The sequence below is a fragment of the Cupressus sempervirens genome, chromosome 3 (genome assembly GCF_028749045.1).
Source record: "Cupressus sempervirens isolate cs-2001-9-10 chromosome 3, ASM2874904v1, whole genome shotgun sequence".
Lineage (NCBI taxonomy): Eukaryota > Viridiplantae > Streptophyta > Pinopsida > Cupressales > Cupressaceae > Cupressus > Cupressus sempervirens.
This window is the reverse complement of record NC_143120.1, coordinates 996,538,840-996,555,942: the sequence shown is the minus strand read 5'-3', so window position 1 is coordinate 996,555,942 and position 17,103 is coordinate 996,538,840. Positions and strand designations below refer to the sequence as shown.

Below are 17,103 nucleotides of genomic sequence, written 5' to 3'. Positions count from 1 at the left end.
CATTGTACATAATTAATACAAAAGGCCTAAAAACATCTGATCAGTAGAGGTGGCTAACAGATCTTTAGTATCTAAGTTTAATCCATTTCAATTTGTGCACTTATTTGCCCTAACGCTCCGCTTGCCTTTATCTAAATCTCACTATAGACCAAACAAATCAAAGACTGCTTGGCCCAATTCAATATTGTTGAGAAAATGATTATGAATCTCAAAAAGGATGTTATCCTTGGCATGACTTATTTGTGCACTTATTTGCCCTAACGCTCCACTTGTCTTTATCCAAATCTCAGTATAGACCAAACAAATCAAAGACTGCTTGGCCCAATTCAATATTCTTGAGAAAATGATTATGAATCTCAAAAAGGATGGTATCCTTGGCATGACATTGTACATAATTAATACAAAAGGCCCAAAAACATCTGATCAGCAGAGGTGGCTAACAGATCTTTAGTATCTAAGTTTAATCCATTTCAATTTGTGCACTTATTTGCCCTAACGCTCCACTTGCCTTTATCTAAATCTCACTATAGACCAAACAAATCAAAGACTGCTTGGCCCAATTCAATATTGTTGAGAAAATGATTATGAATCTCAAAAAGGATGGTATCCTTGGCATGACTTACAGATAAACATCAATGATCCTACGACTTGATTGAGTTGGCATTTATGCTTTTCTCATTGAATTCTTCATTGGCATTAAAGGTTGTTTCTGATTAAGTGTTCGGTAAAGTCCTTTGTAATAGGTGGATATCGTTTATTGGTAGTAAAATGTATCCACTTCTGGTTTCAAACTAACATTTAACACAGTTCAAGTCAACATATTTATTTTGTGGTAACAATATTTTTCCAAGAGCACAAAATACCCTAGTTTGACAGTCTCATATTTGAGCATTCCAAGGTTTGCCTCCAATTAGGCAAATAGGTTGTACCCTTAACATGGTGCAACCACTTAGGTTGTAACCCCCCATTGCTCTTGCAAAAGTTCTTGGTGTAAATAGCTTTCTGTAGATGTAAGTGGGTTTACTTTTGCAGTTAATATTTATTATAGTTCATTTCCTAATCTTTGACCTTTCCATTGCAGCGAAATATAACAGCTATAGCCCAAAGACCTATGGGATATTGCCGGCATTCAGTAGATATCATGGAAGCTATAAATGGGGTGAAGGTAAGTGTTGATGGTGTTTTTATCATTCAGACAAATTGATATAAACTTTTACCATCTGTTTGTAATGCTTTTACTTGATTAGCAGGAAGAAACTGACCCAGGAGAGTTCTCATCTTTCAAAGAGCGCCTATCCTATTTGCAGGTGTTTTTTCTATCTTGTGCTAAGTTTTAGCTTGATTGTCACAAGTTGTCATAGTTAAAACTAAGGATTGTATATGCAACAGGTAACGGAGAAGAACAGAGTTTGCTTTGGAAAATCTGGAATACATGGTTGGGGCCTGTTTGCTCGCAGGAATATTAGAGAAGGAGAGATGGTATTGCCTTCCTTCCCGCTATTCTGCAATTCAGGATATATCATTGTTGTATTTGAATAATCCAATTGCTTTGTACTCTTCTCAACTTGGACTTTTTAGTTCTTTCTTATCTTTAATCTTTCTAGTAGACAATAGTTCTTCATCTACGTTTTCCCTAAATAAATGTTGATAGTTTGTGGTTTAGGATTCTCATGTATAAGTTGATGGGTTGATCATAAAAGTAAGGGCACGGTTTGGAACATAGCCGTCAAAACTTTCTGTTTTTCTTATTTCATATACTGGTGTGCCCAAAACAAGGACAATGAATAGCTGGTCAATACTACTCTGGATAACTTTGATTGTTTTTTTCAGTCTTGAATATTACTTTTCACAGCGCACTGAAATGTTGTTGAACATAGAGTTGTCTTGTTTTTGTCCTGGCGAATTTTTTTAACGGATGTTGATTTTTATAGGTTGTGGAGTACCGAGGTGAGCAAGTAAGAAGAAGTGTAGCTGATTTGCGGGAAATACGTTATCGCTCGCAAGGGAAGGATTGTTATGTGAGTATTGTTGATGGATCTATTATTCTTTATTTTCTGAAGTAAATTGTGATCTACCATTTAAACTTTTCTCTTTAAAATAATGAATGCGATGAGCTTGGGTAGTTAAAGATAACGGCTTTCCACAGCGGAACTCCAGGTTTAAAACCCAAAATACATGATAAAGTAGTGAATGTGAGAAAAATACTTTACCCAGCATCTGTCCCGGCTGACTTTGAAGGAAGAGATGCTCCTTAGCCATTTAATCTAAGCCAAAGGTTGTCCCACAAGGTCTGTTTCAAAGCAACTGTAAATAGTACCAAAATCTGAAACAAATTATACCATATGAAAGAGTGGTGCCATCATACCAATTCTGTAAGAAGCAAGAAGTGGATGAAGTCGAACGATGTGATAGTTGACTGCGTCCCGAAAAATACTTCTAAAAATGCTAATGTTGGCATTTGATCTGAAAATACAGGCGACAACAATATTTGTATTATATAATTAAAGGGGACAGGTGGCTTTTCATAATGGAAGCCCTTCCTTCTGTGGGTGAAAACTCCATTAAAGACGCTGCTATTATCATATTATATATATTGCCCTCACCATAATGCAAATATTGTTCTCAATTTTTGGTCCGTACACTCTATACAGTTTATCTGCCTTGAACCAGGAGCTATTGACTGGTGGAAGAAAAAAATTCATGTGACAAAGATAGTGAAAGTTGCAGATAAATTTTATTTTTGAGAGCCGAGTCCGATGGCAATGTTATAAACTGCCAAGGACATTCTGGAAAAGAATCCCTTTATAAAAGAAGGAAAACTCCAATTCCCATTGGAAAGCTTCCACATTTTAGATTTATATGAACCAACAACCATCCTATCTAATTTTATTGTTTGGTTACAATGGTAAGCTTAGAATAGCTCCATCATTCACCAATTTTGCTAGAAACGTAGAGCTACATGCTCCCATCATTCACAATGGGACTAGCTCTTGATATACATAAACAACAAGTCTGCCTAGAATAGAACCTAATGCCTATGAGCTAATCACAATATCCGAAAAATGAATAAAGAATAATTCTATTTAATATGATGGAGCATATTTTAAAGACTAAAATATTAAAATAAAATATACAACTCTCTTGGATGCATGAAGCAAGAAAGTGGCATTGATGCAGGAGCATTGAGCTTGATTTTGTGGACCTTATGTTCTACAAGCTTAGGGTTGTGTTCGAGGCATATCTGTGGACCTTGTCCTATGTTCGCATAATGATTTGATTTATCGTATTGGAGTCGGAGCTCTTTTGGTGGCTTGAGTGTTAATTTAACTTAATTTTCCAAGCTGACTTGTCTGAGTGTTTATTTAATTTAATCCGCTAGCCTGACTTTTGGCCTGAGTGTTTATTTAATTTAAACCGCAATGCCGACTTGTGGCTTGCTAGGTATAAGTATAGAGTCTTGAGATGTCCAGAGGTATCAATTTTAGCATGGAGTAGCTAGGAGCATCTGGAGGGATGATAACTTGGAGATGGAAGTTCACATATGAGGATTGAGATTTTTCTTTGTTTGTAATGGCCGTATCCAGGAAGCCCTTACAGCCCAGCATGTTGGATGTAAATCTTCTGATTCTGATTAATGAAAGAGTTTAGCTTTGGATCTCAGTTATTTCTCATTTTCTGCTGTGTGGTTGTTTGCTGGGGGCTAGGTCATCTCCATTAGGGGTACACCCAGCCTTGCACTGCATTAGGCATGTTCGAATGGTTACAAGTTTGACCTGCAAGCAGTCCCAATCAAGACATGAGTCAATGAGATAGAAGTAGTCTTTGACTTAATAGAAGTGACATCTTATTGCCATTAATGAAGGATTGATGAGGCAATAGTGGCACTTGAGCACCTCTAAGTCAAAGTGTAGTTGTCATTTTTAGCTACACCATTTGCATAACCTCTAGCAAGTTTTGATCTCTATGAACCATGAATTATAGAGCTTCTTTTCTCATTCTCTATCAAACATGTTCGAGTGGGAGTAATATTAGGATGTGTGACCCTCTTATTAAGTTTTCGTGCTTTACTCTTATGAGCGTCACTTAGATGCAATAATAGCTAAGTGAAAAATTTATGTTCGTGAGAAATAGGTTCTCATGAACCACATATGGGTCAATACTTGATTGAGTGAAAAACTATTTAGTTCAATCTTTATATGACATCACATGATTCAGCACATTTTGAAAAATAACACATGCTTGGTAATGAATGAGCAAGGAAGTTCTATATAAATTGTTCATAAGACAAATGCTTAAAGGTTTTGCAAATAGGGAAGCAAGCTAAGTGTGCTTGATGGAAAAAGCTCTATAGTTAAGCAGGCTTGAATTAGAGTTCTATTAGATGGGAGACCTTGAAAGTTTTGATTCTTCACCCTTGTGTAGATACAATGAATGGTTAGTGTCCTTTTGATGCTCATAAAAGAAGATTGGTTCTTGTGACTCATTATTCATAAAATATAATCATTGAGAGTAACTCAAAACTACATGATAAACATCACATAATTTGACTCGCTGTGAAAAATACCACCTACTTGATATTCAGCAATTTTTAAAGGTGGTTAGCGACTCTGCGGCTCCAGAGCATCATGGACACTTGTAATCACCTTTACAAATCGACTCTTTTCCCTTTATTAGCTTTCTCAGGATTTATGATAAAAGTATCTTTGGTGAGTATGGAAGCAAAGTTTGTTTGACAATCAAAAAAGTGATAAAGATCTTCAGAAGCCATACATTCAATATGCATGATGAATTATTGTTATTAAGTTTAATCAGTACGAACTCCAAAAATTTCCTTTTTAATCTTTCACTTTCTAATGGGATTCCACTGTTTCAATGAATTGTGTTTAATATCTTCATATATCAGGTTTTAATAGTAATTGCAATTCATCAATAGAAGAGAAACTTATTAGTAAACATACTAACGTGTACGCATGAACTAATAATAACAATAGTTTGCAAATAATATAAAACCCACTCAATCTTGCAATATAATTGACTGCTTGGAAAATACGATGTGAGAATATTGAGCTGGCAACCCAGACTGGCGGTGATACACTGAAGGGAGTGATTTTATGTCTGATATGTATACCAATAAAGCATTTATCTTCTGTTTGCTATTTCTGTACACTGGGCATTATCACTGTCTCAGACGCCTTGTTCTTTTACTGCAGTTGTTCAAAATCAGTGAAGAGGTTGTCATAGATGCAACAGAAAAGGGAAATATGGCCCGTCTTATTAATCACTCTGTACGTATTCGTGATTACATTCCTTCATGTAGGTTTGTAAGGTACAACTTCTAGCAAATAGCAGTGGAACTTACCGATAATGAACTTGTCCTTGCAACAGTGCATGCCTAATTGTTATGCTCGGATAATGAATGTTGATAATGAAGAGAGCAGAGTTGTACTGATAGCTAAGAAGGATGTTGCAGCTCTTGAGGAACTAACGTAAGTTTCATACTAGCGTATTTATTATATGTTTCATCTTTTGAACCTCTTATTTATTTTTATTAATGCATGAATCTTATAATATTCTCGTATTGCAGATATGACTATCAGTTTGATCCAGAAGATCGTAAAGTTCCATGCCATTGTAGATCAGCCATGTGTCGCAAATTTATGAACTAGATCGTAGCATGCATCTCTGAATGTTGAGATTTTGTCCAATGAGAGAGCCGTCAACTTTGAGGGAATTAATTTATGTTTTCTCTGTTGAGTAATTCATTCAATTTATTGTAATAAGTCTCAAGCTAAGGTAGCTTGATATTACAGCCATGTCGGCTATCTTGTATAGTTGTGTTTATTTCATAAATCTTACCGATCAGTGTATGATTTGTGTAAATAACATCTTGTCCCGTTTCTAGTTAGGGAGTACACTACATTATCAAGAAATTTATAGAGAGTTACCTATGTATCAATGAGGATAAGGCTATTCTTGTCATAGAGTTTCATCAATGCCATTCTTTCTCAATCTCTTCCCGATGAAGCAAGAAGACGACCCATGGCTTATCAAAATCAATTATCTTTATTGAGCAACTAGCATTTGCTGCCCAGTTTGAAGTTGATCTATAAATCAACATTTTGGGAGGGGAGCGAAATCGGTCTCCTATCATTTCTTAATAGTGTAATTTTGTCAAAGCTATCTAACATCAAAATATCTGGTTTTAAATTAATACCGTGTTGGTGAAAATTTTCCTATTTATTAACGATTAACTGACCTAATATTGTTTGTGGAAAGCAACCCTTTGTAGTTTAAGACGATACCGATTTTTATTTACTTTGGTGACAAAGGGAGTGCTACAAAATTTAAACTTACCTCATATGATTTCAGGTTATGGATGCTTCAGTTCAAATGAGAATTAGTCTAATTTAATCATCTTTTTATTGTGTCATAGTTTTTAGGGTCATTTTTTTGCTTTGATAATGGATCATAGAGTGTGATTCGAAATGTTTATGTTTAAAATTATGACATAAGCAGAATCAAAAGTATATATTTATTAATCATTGGTGCAAGAGAGCATTCACATGATATTAAACAAATTTTACAACAAAATGATTGAAATTCATTTCTTTGTGGAAGAAAATCTATAGGGTTCTAAATGGAGGTTGGAAATAATTCCAATTGGCCTCATATCTCACAATGTAAAGAATCAAAAGAAATAATACTTAGTGAAAATTTGTAGTGTACACTCAAAAAATACTTGACAAGTCCAAGATTTTCAACTTGGTGAAAACTCAAGAAAAGCTTAGTAATGTAGGATGTATGAAAAACTAAAACCTCTTAAAAAAGCATATTTTCTTTTGTTAAATTCAATAACAAGATGTAGTAAACTAAAAATTGACATATTGAAAGAGAAAATGAAAGTTTTTATAGAAAAAGGATATAAAAAATGCATTTTAACCAACATTTTTCTCATGTTGCCATTTTTACCATGATATTATACATCTATAAAAATGTGATTGCTAAATTTGTAAAACCTCAACTAACAAAAAAGTGGAGTACTTGTAACTCACAAAGTATGAGTAGAGTTAGCAAACTATGCACTTGGCCAATATAAGATCTCAAAGATGTAAAAGCTTCTTTTATAGAAAAATTTAGACATGATTTTTGTGATGGCAGAGATACCCATGATGGTAAAAATGAGTTTTATGGATTGTTATACTAGTTACTATTGAGGTTTGGGTTAAACAAAGTAGGAAGTTATGTGAGTCTGAGAGAAGGCACAAAATCTCCTATGTATCTAATGAGCACATTGTAAGTCCAATTTATCTTCATTACTACAAGGGTAGGAGAAATTATGTTGCAAAACAAACATCTCTATGAAGTGTAGAACCAAACATCCTCGAAAAAAACTAATTTTCATATTATTTGTTTTGAAAAAATCTCCATCTTAAGTGATTTTGCCAAAAAATATTGGTTTAATCAACACCAATTTTTAGTGACGTTCAATGATTTGTAAAGGTGAAAGTTGCAAAAAGTTTAGTGGAGAAATTAATTTTCTATCCAACAGCATGTTATGATACCCTAACTACACAAAACTGCTATTTAATAGGTTTTGTTGATGGGATTTCTTTTGCAAAATTGATCTATCAAAACCATTAACTTATCTCAAAAATCTTTATCACTTCTTAAACTCTAGTAATGGGGAAACACAACATACATTGATTCAAGCAATATGTGTCAAGGCAATCTTTCTCTAATTTTTGAGGAAAGATTATAATAAATATCTTTCATAGAATTCATTACAAACTTAACAATCCGTTCAAACACTTACTTTGTAAGAGTTAATTTTGTTGTGTGGGTTTCTTTCCTTTTCTCGTGGACACATGCCTTCCATAGTAGTGCATTGATATCTCAACACCCTATATATTGGAACATAATTCTCCCTTTGCATCAATATTTAAAAAGTTATCAAGATTATCCAAATCTATGAGTCTCATCCACCCTAAAAGTTTTTCATCCATAGAAAATGGATTTGAATATAGAGATTATCAAGGGCTGTGTATGTCATTTTACGCAACATATTATATTTTGCACTATACATATATATCTTTGTTGGATCTTCTTCACTATATTTCGCATTTCCTCTAGCATGGGGAGAGTGACTACTAACATTAAGAGTGTAACTACATTACTTAACCTTTCAAGCAGATCATCATATTTTCGTTGACCACCCTAATCATCGCGAGTTGATTCCATTGTACCAAGCAACAATGGATATTTAGAAAAAACTCGATGAGCTGGTCCATCCAAAGAGATCTATGTGGTATCATTATCCTTGAGGAATTTTCTCCCATTAGTTAGGGCCTCAACAAACTGTTGAAATTCCTTGAATCATTTAGGACTTTGACAAAAGTGCCTATAGATCTTTTTGATTAGAACTTCAAATCTTTTTATTTGTGGAGAGTTGTTGACAATTCTGAAAGTTAGATTTATTCTATGGGCCAAACACTGAATGCCAATAATGTAAGGTGCAACAAATTCTTTTAACTTTGTGACAAGACCATTCTTATGATAAGCCTTGCATTACTGAAGCTCCATCTGCTCCAACACATACCAACTTTTGGGAAATCATTATTTCATCTATACCTCCATATTCAATTAGGAAACTCTTTATTAGTTCAAATATGTTTTTCGTCATTGAATTATCCTTCATTTTAACAATAGTTAGTAGATTGGGTTGGTGGATAAAATTGTGTATAGTATAGACATGCATGCATACCTAGGAAGTATTGTCTATTGCTGTCACCTCATCTAAAGATAATGCAATAAAATTTGACTTTTTAATTTTTTCTCTGATATCTTCCTTTTCAACCTCAGCAAGAAAACTTGCCCATTCCCATCTGTTGTTTACTGACCAGTGACTCCTTGCATAATAACAAACTTTTGCAAAGTGTAATAAAGTACTAAATGATGGGTAGTTTGTCATGGCACACTCTTTGCTTAAAATATAGAAGACAACACTTAACTGAAGAACTTTACCCATTTCTTGAACTTCCATTACTTTTCCAATAAGAGATTCCATGGAGCCCTTTACTTCAATAGGCTTCGTCAGTATTTTCTCTTGAAATTCTAAGATTTTTGAATTCTTTATATGTTGATATTCCTTCTTGGTTTTCTATCTTGTAACTAAATTTTCCACTCCATCTATGATTTTCTTCTCATAAACTTTACCCATATGCTTTCCTATGGTGTCAATTTTTAGTTGCAACCTCTTTTCCTTTTTATTTATCCTTGAGCATATCCTACATCTGCATTTTGCTAGAGGCTCACCTTCCTTTGGATTGGGTACAAGTTTAATGAATAGATACTTTGAGGCCCAGTCTATTTCAAAATTCCTAATTGATACATCCCAATTCTGATTTTTGTTGGATTTCACACCAATTTTTGCATTGTATTTCCTTTTTCCCTTCCTTGGTCGTGCACCATCATCATCTTTGGAATTATCATCCAAGTTTATTATATTATTCTGGCTACTTTGGCTATTGACTTGCAGATCTTGGCTACTCTAGTTATTTACCTAAATATCTTCTTCAAGTTCATCATGATCAGATATATCAGGTTTGCCAACTTCTTCAATATGTGCTAGTGGAACTGGTAGTGACAATGGTTGGGAATCTTGTAAATGCACTTGTGATGATGTTGCTTCCTGATTTTTGCCACCAAAATATGATGCCAAAGTATGAGTGTGCTTGGCAAACCTTTCTTGACTTCCACCACATGTAGGACTTGTTAGAAACAGTAGTCCACCAAGATAATTGAGAGGGTGGGGGTGGGCAAGTGGGTGGTTTGAATTAGTTATCCAACAATTAAAACACTTATCTTCTTTAATCAAACTTAACCATTCAACCAAAGTAAATAGAAACCATACAAAGATGCACATAAACAATCACACCAGATATGTTGACTAGGGAAACCCTTGATCAGAGGGAAAACCTTAGTGGGAATGATGCCCACAAGATAACTAATATGAATATTCCTTGTTAGAGGATGGACCCTGTTAGGAATCTATTACAACATTTAGTACAATGAGTCCTTGTTAGGAGAATTTGAATCCCTATTAGGCGATTCCAACCCTATTAGGAGTTGTAGTACAATGTATGCAAGAAAAGCCCACTGCCCAAACATGCAATTTCAACTACAAGAAGAGCTCATTGCTCAAACAAATAGTTTGCTATTATTTTCTTGTTTCCTTGTTCTTTCCTCTGTCCTATCAACTAGAAAAATCACTGTCAGACCTTGTAGACCAAGTCATGAACCTCAGATCCAAATACCAAACCTTAGATCACTCAACAAAACCTTGACAATGAAGTTTCCTTCACTTCCACATTGATTTGCTCAACTTCACATTCCACAATCTCTGCTCCTTTCCAAATATTTACAATTCACATATATCCATACCATGATAAAGGAAAACATCCTTCCTTTATACCAAGTCAATTAAATAATTCCTTGAGTCAGTTGTTAGTCCTTCTCAATTAATTATTATAGGACCACATTAAGAACACGTTACACTTAGCGATAACACAAATCTTCCACCTTGCAACTTGAATAAATTTTTGTATATGCAAAATTATGATGAGTGAGCTTAGCCACGTCAGCCTCAACATGTCTTATCAATGTCCTCAATCTCAATCCTCAAGATATCAACTCTACTAAGAGATATAACAAGTTTACCAAAACATGCCTCTGTATACTCTATCTTAGAACATATATCACCAAAACTTACATAACTTCTTCTAGAATTATCCTTTTTGCTTTTGACATTAACTGTATATGCTAGATACTCAGAACTATCTCCCATAACCTTGGGTGGTTATCATGCCCAACTAGCCATCCGTATCAACTTAATCTTTCCACTGTTCTTTTGTTAGATATCACAGAATACATCAAACATGCTATGTTGACTTCAATGACAAACTCTATCATGAATGTAACATATCATCATCAAACCAATCTTCCAATAATCTCCCCCTTTGGCATTGATGTCAACATAGATGAAAAACATCTAGTTCCAAGAATACCAACAAAAGACTATCCATTTTCAAATTCTTTTCATTAATCATACTCCCCCATTGATATACCTCAGTGTGCTCTATACCAAATTGTTATTCTGCATATTGTGCTTATGTTGAACATCTTCCTTAGCATACTGCCAAACTTTTCTGCTTAGCATAATACTTCTCCCATTTAACACAATGTTTTTTATGCCAAACTTCTCCCCCATTGACATCAATGTCAAAGGTTTCTACAACCAATATCTCTACATCAAACTCTGTATTCAACTAATACTTATTCACCTCGAGTGTCACAAGACACTATTTACAACAATATCAGTCAAGAGTCCTAGATGACTCTGTCCATCACAGATACACCCCCATATAGGAAGCATCAACATCTAGTCTAGACAAACAATGGTGCTCTATTACCCTAGAACGATGCATTCTTGCACCTTCTACTCTAATGAAGGAAGGGGCATAACCCTAAGCATACCTTGAAAATACTCAAAAGTTTCTTTGGGAAGAGGCTTAGTGAATATATCAACAATTTTCTCTTTTGTGCTTACATACTCCAATCTGATTTCTTTTTGTACAACTTTTTCTCTCAACATGTGATACTTAATAGAAATGTGCTTATTCTTCGAATGCAACACTGGATTCTTAGACATATTTGCTAAGCTTGTGTTTTCATAATGTCTAACAACAGGTTTGCTGATTTCTATCCTTATATCTTTTAGCATCTGTTTCGTCCAAATAACTTGATTGCAATTATTTGTTGCTGTAACATACTTTGCTTCTGCTATACTTTGAGATGTGCAATCTTTCTTTTTGCTTAACTAGGAAAGCAATCTTCCTCCAAGAAAGAAGGCTTCTCCACTGGTGCTCTTTTTGTCATCCATACTGCCTACCCAATTTACATCAATATAAGCACTTAGAGTAAAGTCATTAGATTTGTCATACCATAATCCAAATTCTGAAGTTCCTTTCAAATATCTAACTATCCTTTTTACTATTGCATAATGTGCTTTTCTGGGATCAACCTGGAATCTTGCAACAATTCCAACTGTATTTTCTATATCTGGCCTTGTGTGAGTCAGATATTGCAATCCTCTAATCATAGATTTGTACTTCTTCTATTCAACAATAGGTGTCTCATCCTTTGTAGATAACTTGTGTCCAATTACCATAGGTATTCCAATAGGTTTACATGTTTCCAAACCAAACCTTTTTAGTAAATCCTTTATGTACTTAGTTTGAGAAATAAAGATTCTTTCCTTATTCTGTACTATCTACAATCCTAGGAAATATTTTATTTCTCCTATCATACTCATTTCAAATTCTTTCTTCATTTCTTCTACAAACTTTTTTCTTTATTCATCATTGCCTCCAAATATAATGTCATCAAAAAAATTACCAAAATCCTCAAACCATCATCAATTTCTTTCCAATACAGATTGCTATCTACCATACCTTTGCTATATCCTAGCTTTATCAAATGCTTGTCTAACCTTGCATACCAGGTTCTGGGTGCTTGCTTCAATCCATACAATGCTTTCTTCAGTTTGCATATAATTTCCTTGTCATCTATCAAAGGATATCCTTTAGGCTGCTCAATGTATACCTCTTCTTCAAGTTTTCCATTCAAGAATGTTGACTTGACATCCATCTGATATACTTTGAATTTTTTTGTGCTACATAGGCTAAAAATAGTCTTACTACTTCTATTCTAGCCACTGGAGCATAAGTCTCCTCATAATCTATTCCTTCTTGCTATGAGTAACCTTTACATACCAATCTTGCTTTGTTTCTTACAACTTCTCCTTGTTCATTCATCTTGTTCCTGAATACCCATTTGGTTCCTATCACATTCTTGTTTGCTGGTCTAGGGACCAATTCCCATGTTCTGTTCTTTTCTATCTAATCCAATTCCTTTTTCATGGCTTGTTTCCAATAATCATCCTTGCATACGTCATCTGTATTTTTTGGTTCAACTTGAGAGATCAAGCATAGTTCTTCATTTACTCTACTTCTTTTCATCACACCTTTGTCTTTGCTTCCAATGATCTATTTAGATGGGTGATTCTTTATCATGCTCTTTCCTAAAGTAGGAGTTGCTATCTCAACTCTTGGTTCTACTGAAGGTTTTGAGCTTTGTTCTTGCCTTGGTTCTCCTTCATTCTACAAATCATTGTTAATCTCAAGAAATATCTCATCATTCCTTTGCTTAGTAACAACATCATTCTCTACTAACATAGCTCTTGGTGCTTCTGTAATAGAATTTTTTCTTCTCTCTATAATGCCATTCTATTTAGGGGTTCACAACTCAACTCTTTCTTCTGCTCTAGGATCATATCTTTGCTCTTCAATCTGATTCCCATTCTGCAAATCATTGCTAATGATAACTTCCACATTTTAAAGGTTAGCCTTTGGATTAGCAATAGTTACCAAAGCTATCTCTTCTAATACTTCCTCTTCCTTAACTAATTTAGGCTCATTATCACAGACATTCAAGAATCTTTCGATAATTGCTTTAAATTATTCATCTTCATCAGAAATCAAACTCTTTCTAGATTTCCTTATTCTCTTAGGCAATGTAGATGCATAATGACCAAACTCATTACATATCCAACAAGAAAAAAATTCCATACCTTCTTTTTCTTTTTTGATAACTAGATCAATACCTTCTTTGATCTTCATGTCTTCTTTGGATAACTCACTAAGAGTTTCTATCTATTGTGTCAAAATTTCCACTATTTGACTTAGGACTATCTTCTCTTGCCATGATTTTCCAAAGATGTTAAAATTTTTCTTTAAGGACTTGAAGCTCTAATACCAATTGTTAGAAACAATAGTTCACCAAGATAACTTACAAGGGGTGGGGGGGTTGGGGGGTGAATCAGTTATCTAATAATTAAAACATTTATCTTCTTTAAACAAACTTAACCATTCAACCAAACTAAATAGAAACCATACAAAGATGCACACAAATAATTACACTAGATATGTTGACTAGGGAAACCCTTGATAAGAGGGAAAACCCTAGTGGGAATGATGCCCACATAATAATGTACTAATATGAATATTCCTTGTTAGAGGATGGACCCTGTTAGGAGTCTATTACAACATTTAATACAATGAGTCCTTGTTAAGAGACTTTGAATCCCTATTAGGAGATTCCAACCCTGTTAAGAGTTGTCCCAACCATGTTAGGAGTTGTAGTACAATGTATGCAAGAAAAATCACTGTCCAAACATGCAATTTCAACTACAAAAAGAGCTCACTACTCAAACAAATAGTTTACTATTATTTTCTTCTTTCCTTCTTCTTTCCTCTCTCCTATCAACCAAATCAATCACTATCAGAGCTTGTAGACTAGGTCATGGACCTAAATCCAAATACCAAACCTCGGATCACTTAGAAAACCTTAGCAATGAAGTTTCCTTCACTTCCACAATGCTCTGCTCAACTTCACATTCCACACTCTTTGCTGCTTTTCAAATATTCACAATTTGCATATATCCATACCATGATAAAGGAAAATATCCTTCCTTTATACCAAGTCCATTAAATAATTCCTTGAGTCGGCTATTAGTCCTTCTCAATTAATTATTTTAGGACCACATTAAGAACACGTTACACTTAGCGATAACACAAATCTTGTACCTTGCAATTTGAATGAATTTCTATACACACATAATTATGATGAGTGAGCTTAGCCACATCATCCTCAATATGTCTTCTCCATGCCCTCAACCTCAATCCTCAAGATATCAACTTTGCTAAGAGATATAACAAGTTTACCAGAACATACCTCTGTAATTCTATCTTAGAATAGATATCACCAAAACCTAAATAGCTTGTTCTAGACTTATCCTTTCTGCTTCCAACATTAACTGCATATGCTAGATATTGTTAAGTAAATCTCATAACCTCAAGTGGTTATCATGCTCAACTAGCCATCCATATCAACTTAATCTTTCTGTTGTTCTTCTATCAAATACCATAGAAGACATCAAACATGATATGTTGACATCAATGACAAACTTAGTCATGAATGTAACATATCATCATCAAACCAATCTTCCAACAATCTCTCCAATCTTTGAACATGACTCTTACCCTTGTTCATATTTGACATCTCTGAAGAAATATGGGTTTCCATAAGATTCAAGTTATTCAAAAATTGACAATCAACTATAGTCTATTACATATATTTATCTAAATAGTATTCATTGGTTATATGACCTACACTTTAAAATATAGATGTCTTAAGTCTCCTTGGTTACTATACTAGTGACTAGTCCTAGTTGATAACTAACCACTAATAGTCTAACTTGTACCTACCACATATAAGAACAAACTAAAATTACAAAGAATAGATAGATAGGGGTCTGAGTTACTTATCCTTCACTAAAATGTAGTTGATGCACTCATAGCTTTCTCGACAATGATCTCGATAGTATGAGAAATTGAGACTTCGCTACTCAATACTGATTGGAATTGAGACAACCTACTTATCTATGAATGTATTTATACTACTCTTTTATGGAAAGATCCGCAAGAATATTATGGGGCATACTAAATAATTGGCAAAGCCTATGTAAGAAAAATCTACATTTTGGAATTTCCAAGGTGAATATGGTTCATCCATTATATGACCATCCATAATATAGATGGAAAAATTGAATTTGTGTGGACACTCCTCCATATATTTGGGGGGAAAATATCGTCCCTCTCCTAAAACATTTTTTATAAATCAAGGGTGAATTGAGGCCATCCAAAAATATCATGTGCAAAATCATAGATGAAAATGTTTAATTTGTTGTGTGCCAAAAATATTTCTAATTAAGTATTTCATTTCAAAACGCGATCCGATGACATAAATCCTCTGGCGATGGGCCTAGGGGTTTGACTTAGATTTGGTAAACATGGGGTGACACACTAACCCACATATGTGTAATTTTTTTTTCAAATTGATGTTGGTCACCAGGTAACAATCGCCATTTTGCAAATATTCACCACTATAGCAAACCCTACTTTGTATGCTCAAGATATCACCAAAACACCAACAGGGCCTTCATAGCAAACAAAAAGTTGCAAAACCTTTCAAATTTTTTTGGAAGGGCTAAGAAATTAGCCCTCGATTATTAATAGGACCGTGGGCTAGGTAGAGGAGGCTAGGCGGAGCTTGGGTAGTAGTGGTGATGTGATAGTGTTGGAGTGACGCACTACCGATGATGGTGGCTAGAGGGCAGAGCATGGGAGAGATGACTTTGATTGTCAGTACTGACTATAAGCGATCCCACTACGGTTAGTAAAATACCATGGTGGGTTAAACCACCACGCAATTTAAACCACTTTTATAAAAAAATTGCACATGCACTTCAGAGTGCATGCTAGAGGCTGTACAACCCTAGTATGCAAATTTTTTTGCCTCCCCAGTCAATGTTGTCCAAAATTGACAAATTTTAAATGAAAAGTAAGGGTTTTGATGTCTTCTGAATCCAATTATGAGGTCTCTTTTGCCTCAAATGCTCCAAAATGTAGAGAACCCCCTTTTTCACAAAAGTACCCAAAAAAAGCTAGATCTATTCTATCAAATCCTCTTTCTTATTTTTGTCCAAATAAGAACAAGCTACAATAGGTCAAGCTCTAATACCATATAGGATTTGAGAAATACAAATTCACAAAACTTGAAGAACACTTGCATGCAATAACTTGTCACAAAGAAGAAAAGACAAAGAAGAGACAAGGGTTTCGCTCTGAAAATATGAAAAATTAGATTATCAAACTAAAAAGATGAATGCAATTTACAATTGATCAAATCTTATAGAAGGAGATTGAAAACCTAAAAGGGAAACCCTAAGAGGTAAATGACATTTAATAATTACCAATTAATTATTAAATGGAAATGCAAATGCATAAAGAGAAATCTTATGAAGGGAATAAAGGTAATTTAATAAATGAAATTAAATTAACCTTTTACTCTAACAAAACCTTCCTACCATGAAAGTTTTAGTCATTGAGGGACGCACTGGTTGGAGAGAGAATGCAAGGATCGTAT

The 17,103-nt window shown here is 34.4% G+C and overlaps 1 protein-coding gene across 7 annotated transcripts in view; it reads left to right on the top strand.

Annotated features, from left to right (window-relative positions):
* The window catches only part of LOC149570107 (histone-lysine N-methyltransferase ATX4-like), a 34,608-nt gene extending 28,397 nt beyond the window's left edge, over positions 1-6,211 (top strand). For all 7 annotated transcript variants that reach the window (XM_089822764.1, XM_089822762.1, XM_089822763.1 and 4 more), the window contains 7 exons: positions 1,082-1,165; positions 1,251-1,307; positions 1,390-1,479; positions 1,932-2,018; positions 5,211-5,285; positions 5,386-5,486; positions 5,585-6,211. In XM_089822764.1, coding sequence (XP_089678890.1) covers positions 1,082-1,165; positions 1,251-1,307; positions 1,390-1,479; positions 1,932-2,018; positions 5,211-5,285; positions 5,386-5,486; positions 5,585-5,666 — 576 coding nt within the window. In that variant the 3' untranslated portion in view covers positions 5,667-6,211. The remainder of the gene's footprint in view (positions 1-1,081; positions 1,166-1,250; positions 1,308-1,389; positions 1,480-1,931; positions 2,019-5,210; positions 5,286-5,385; positions 5,487-5,584) is intronic.
* Positions 6,212-17,103: the final 10,892 nt, after the last annotated feature.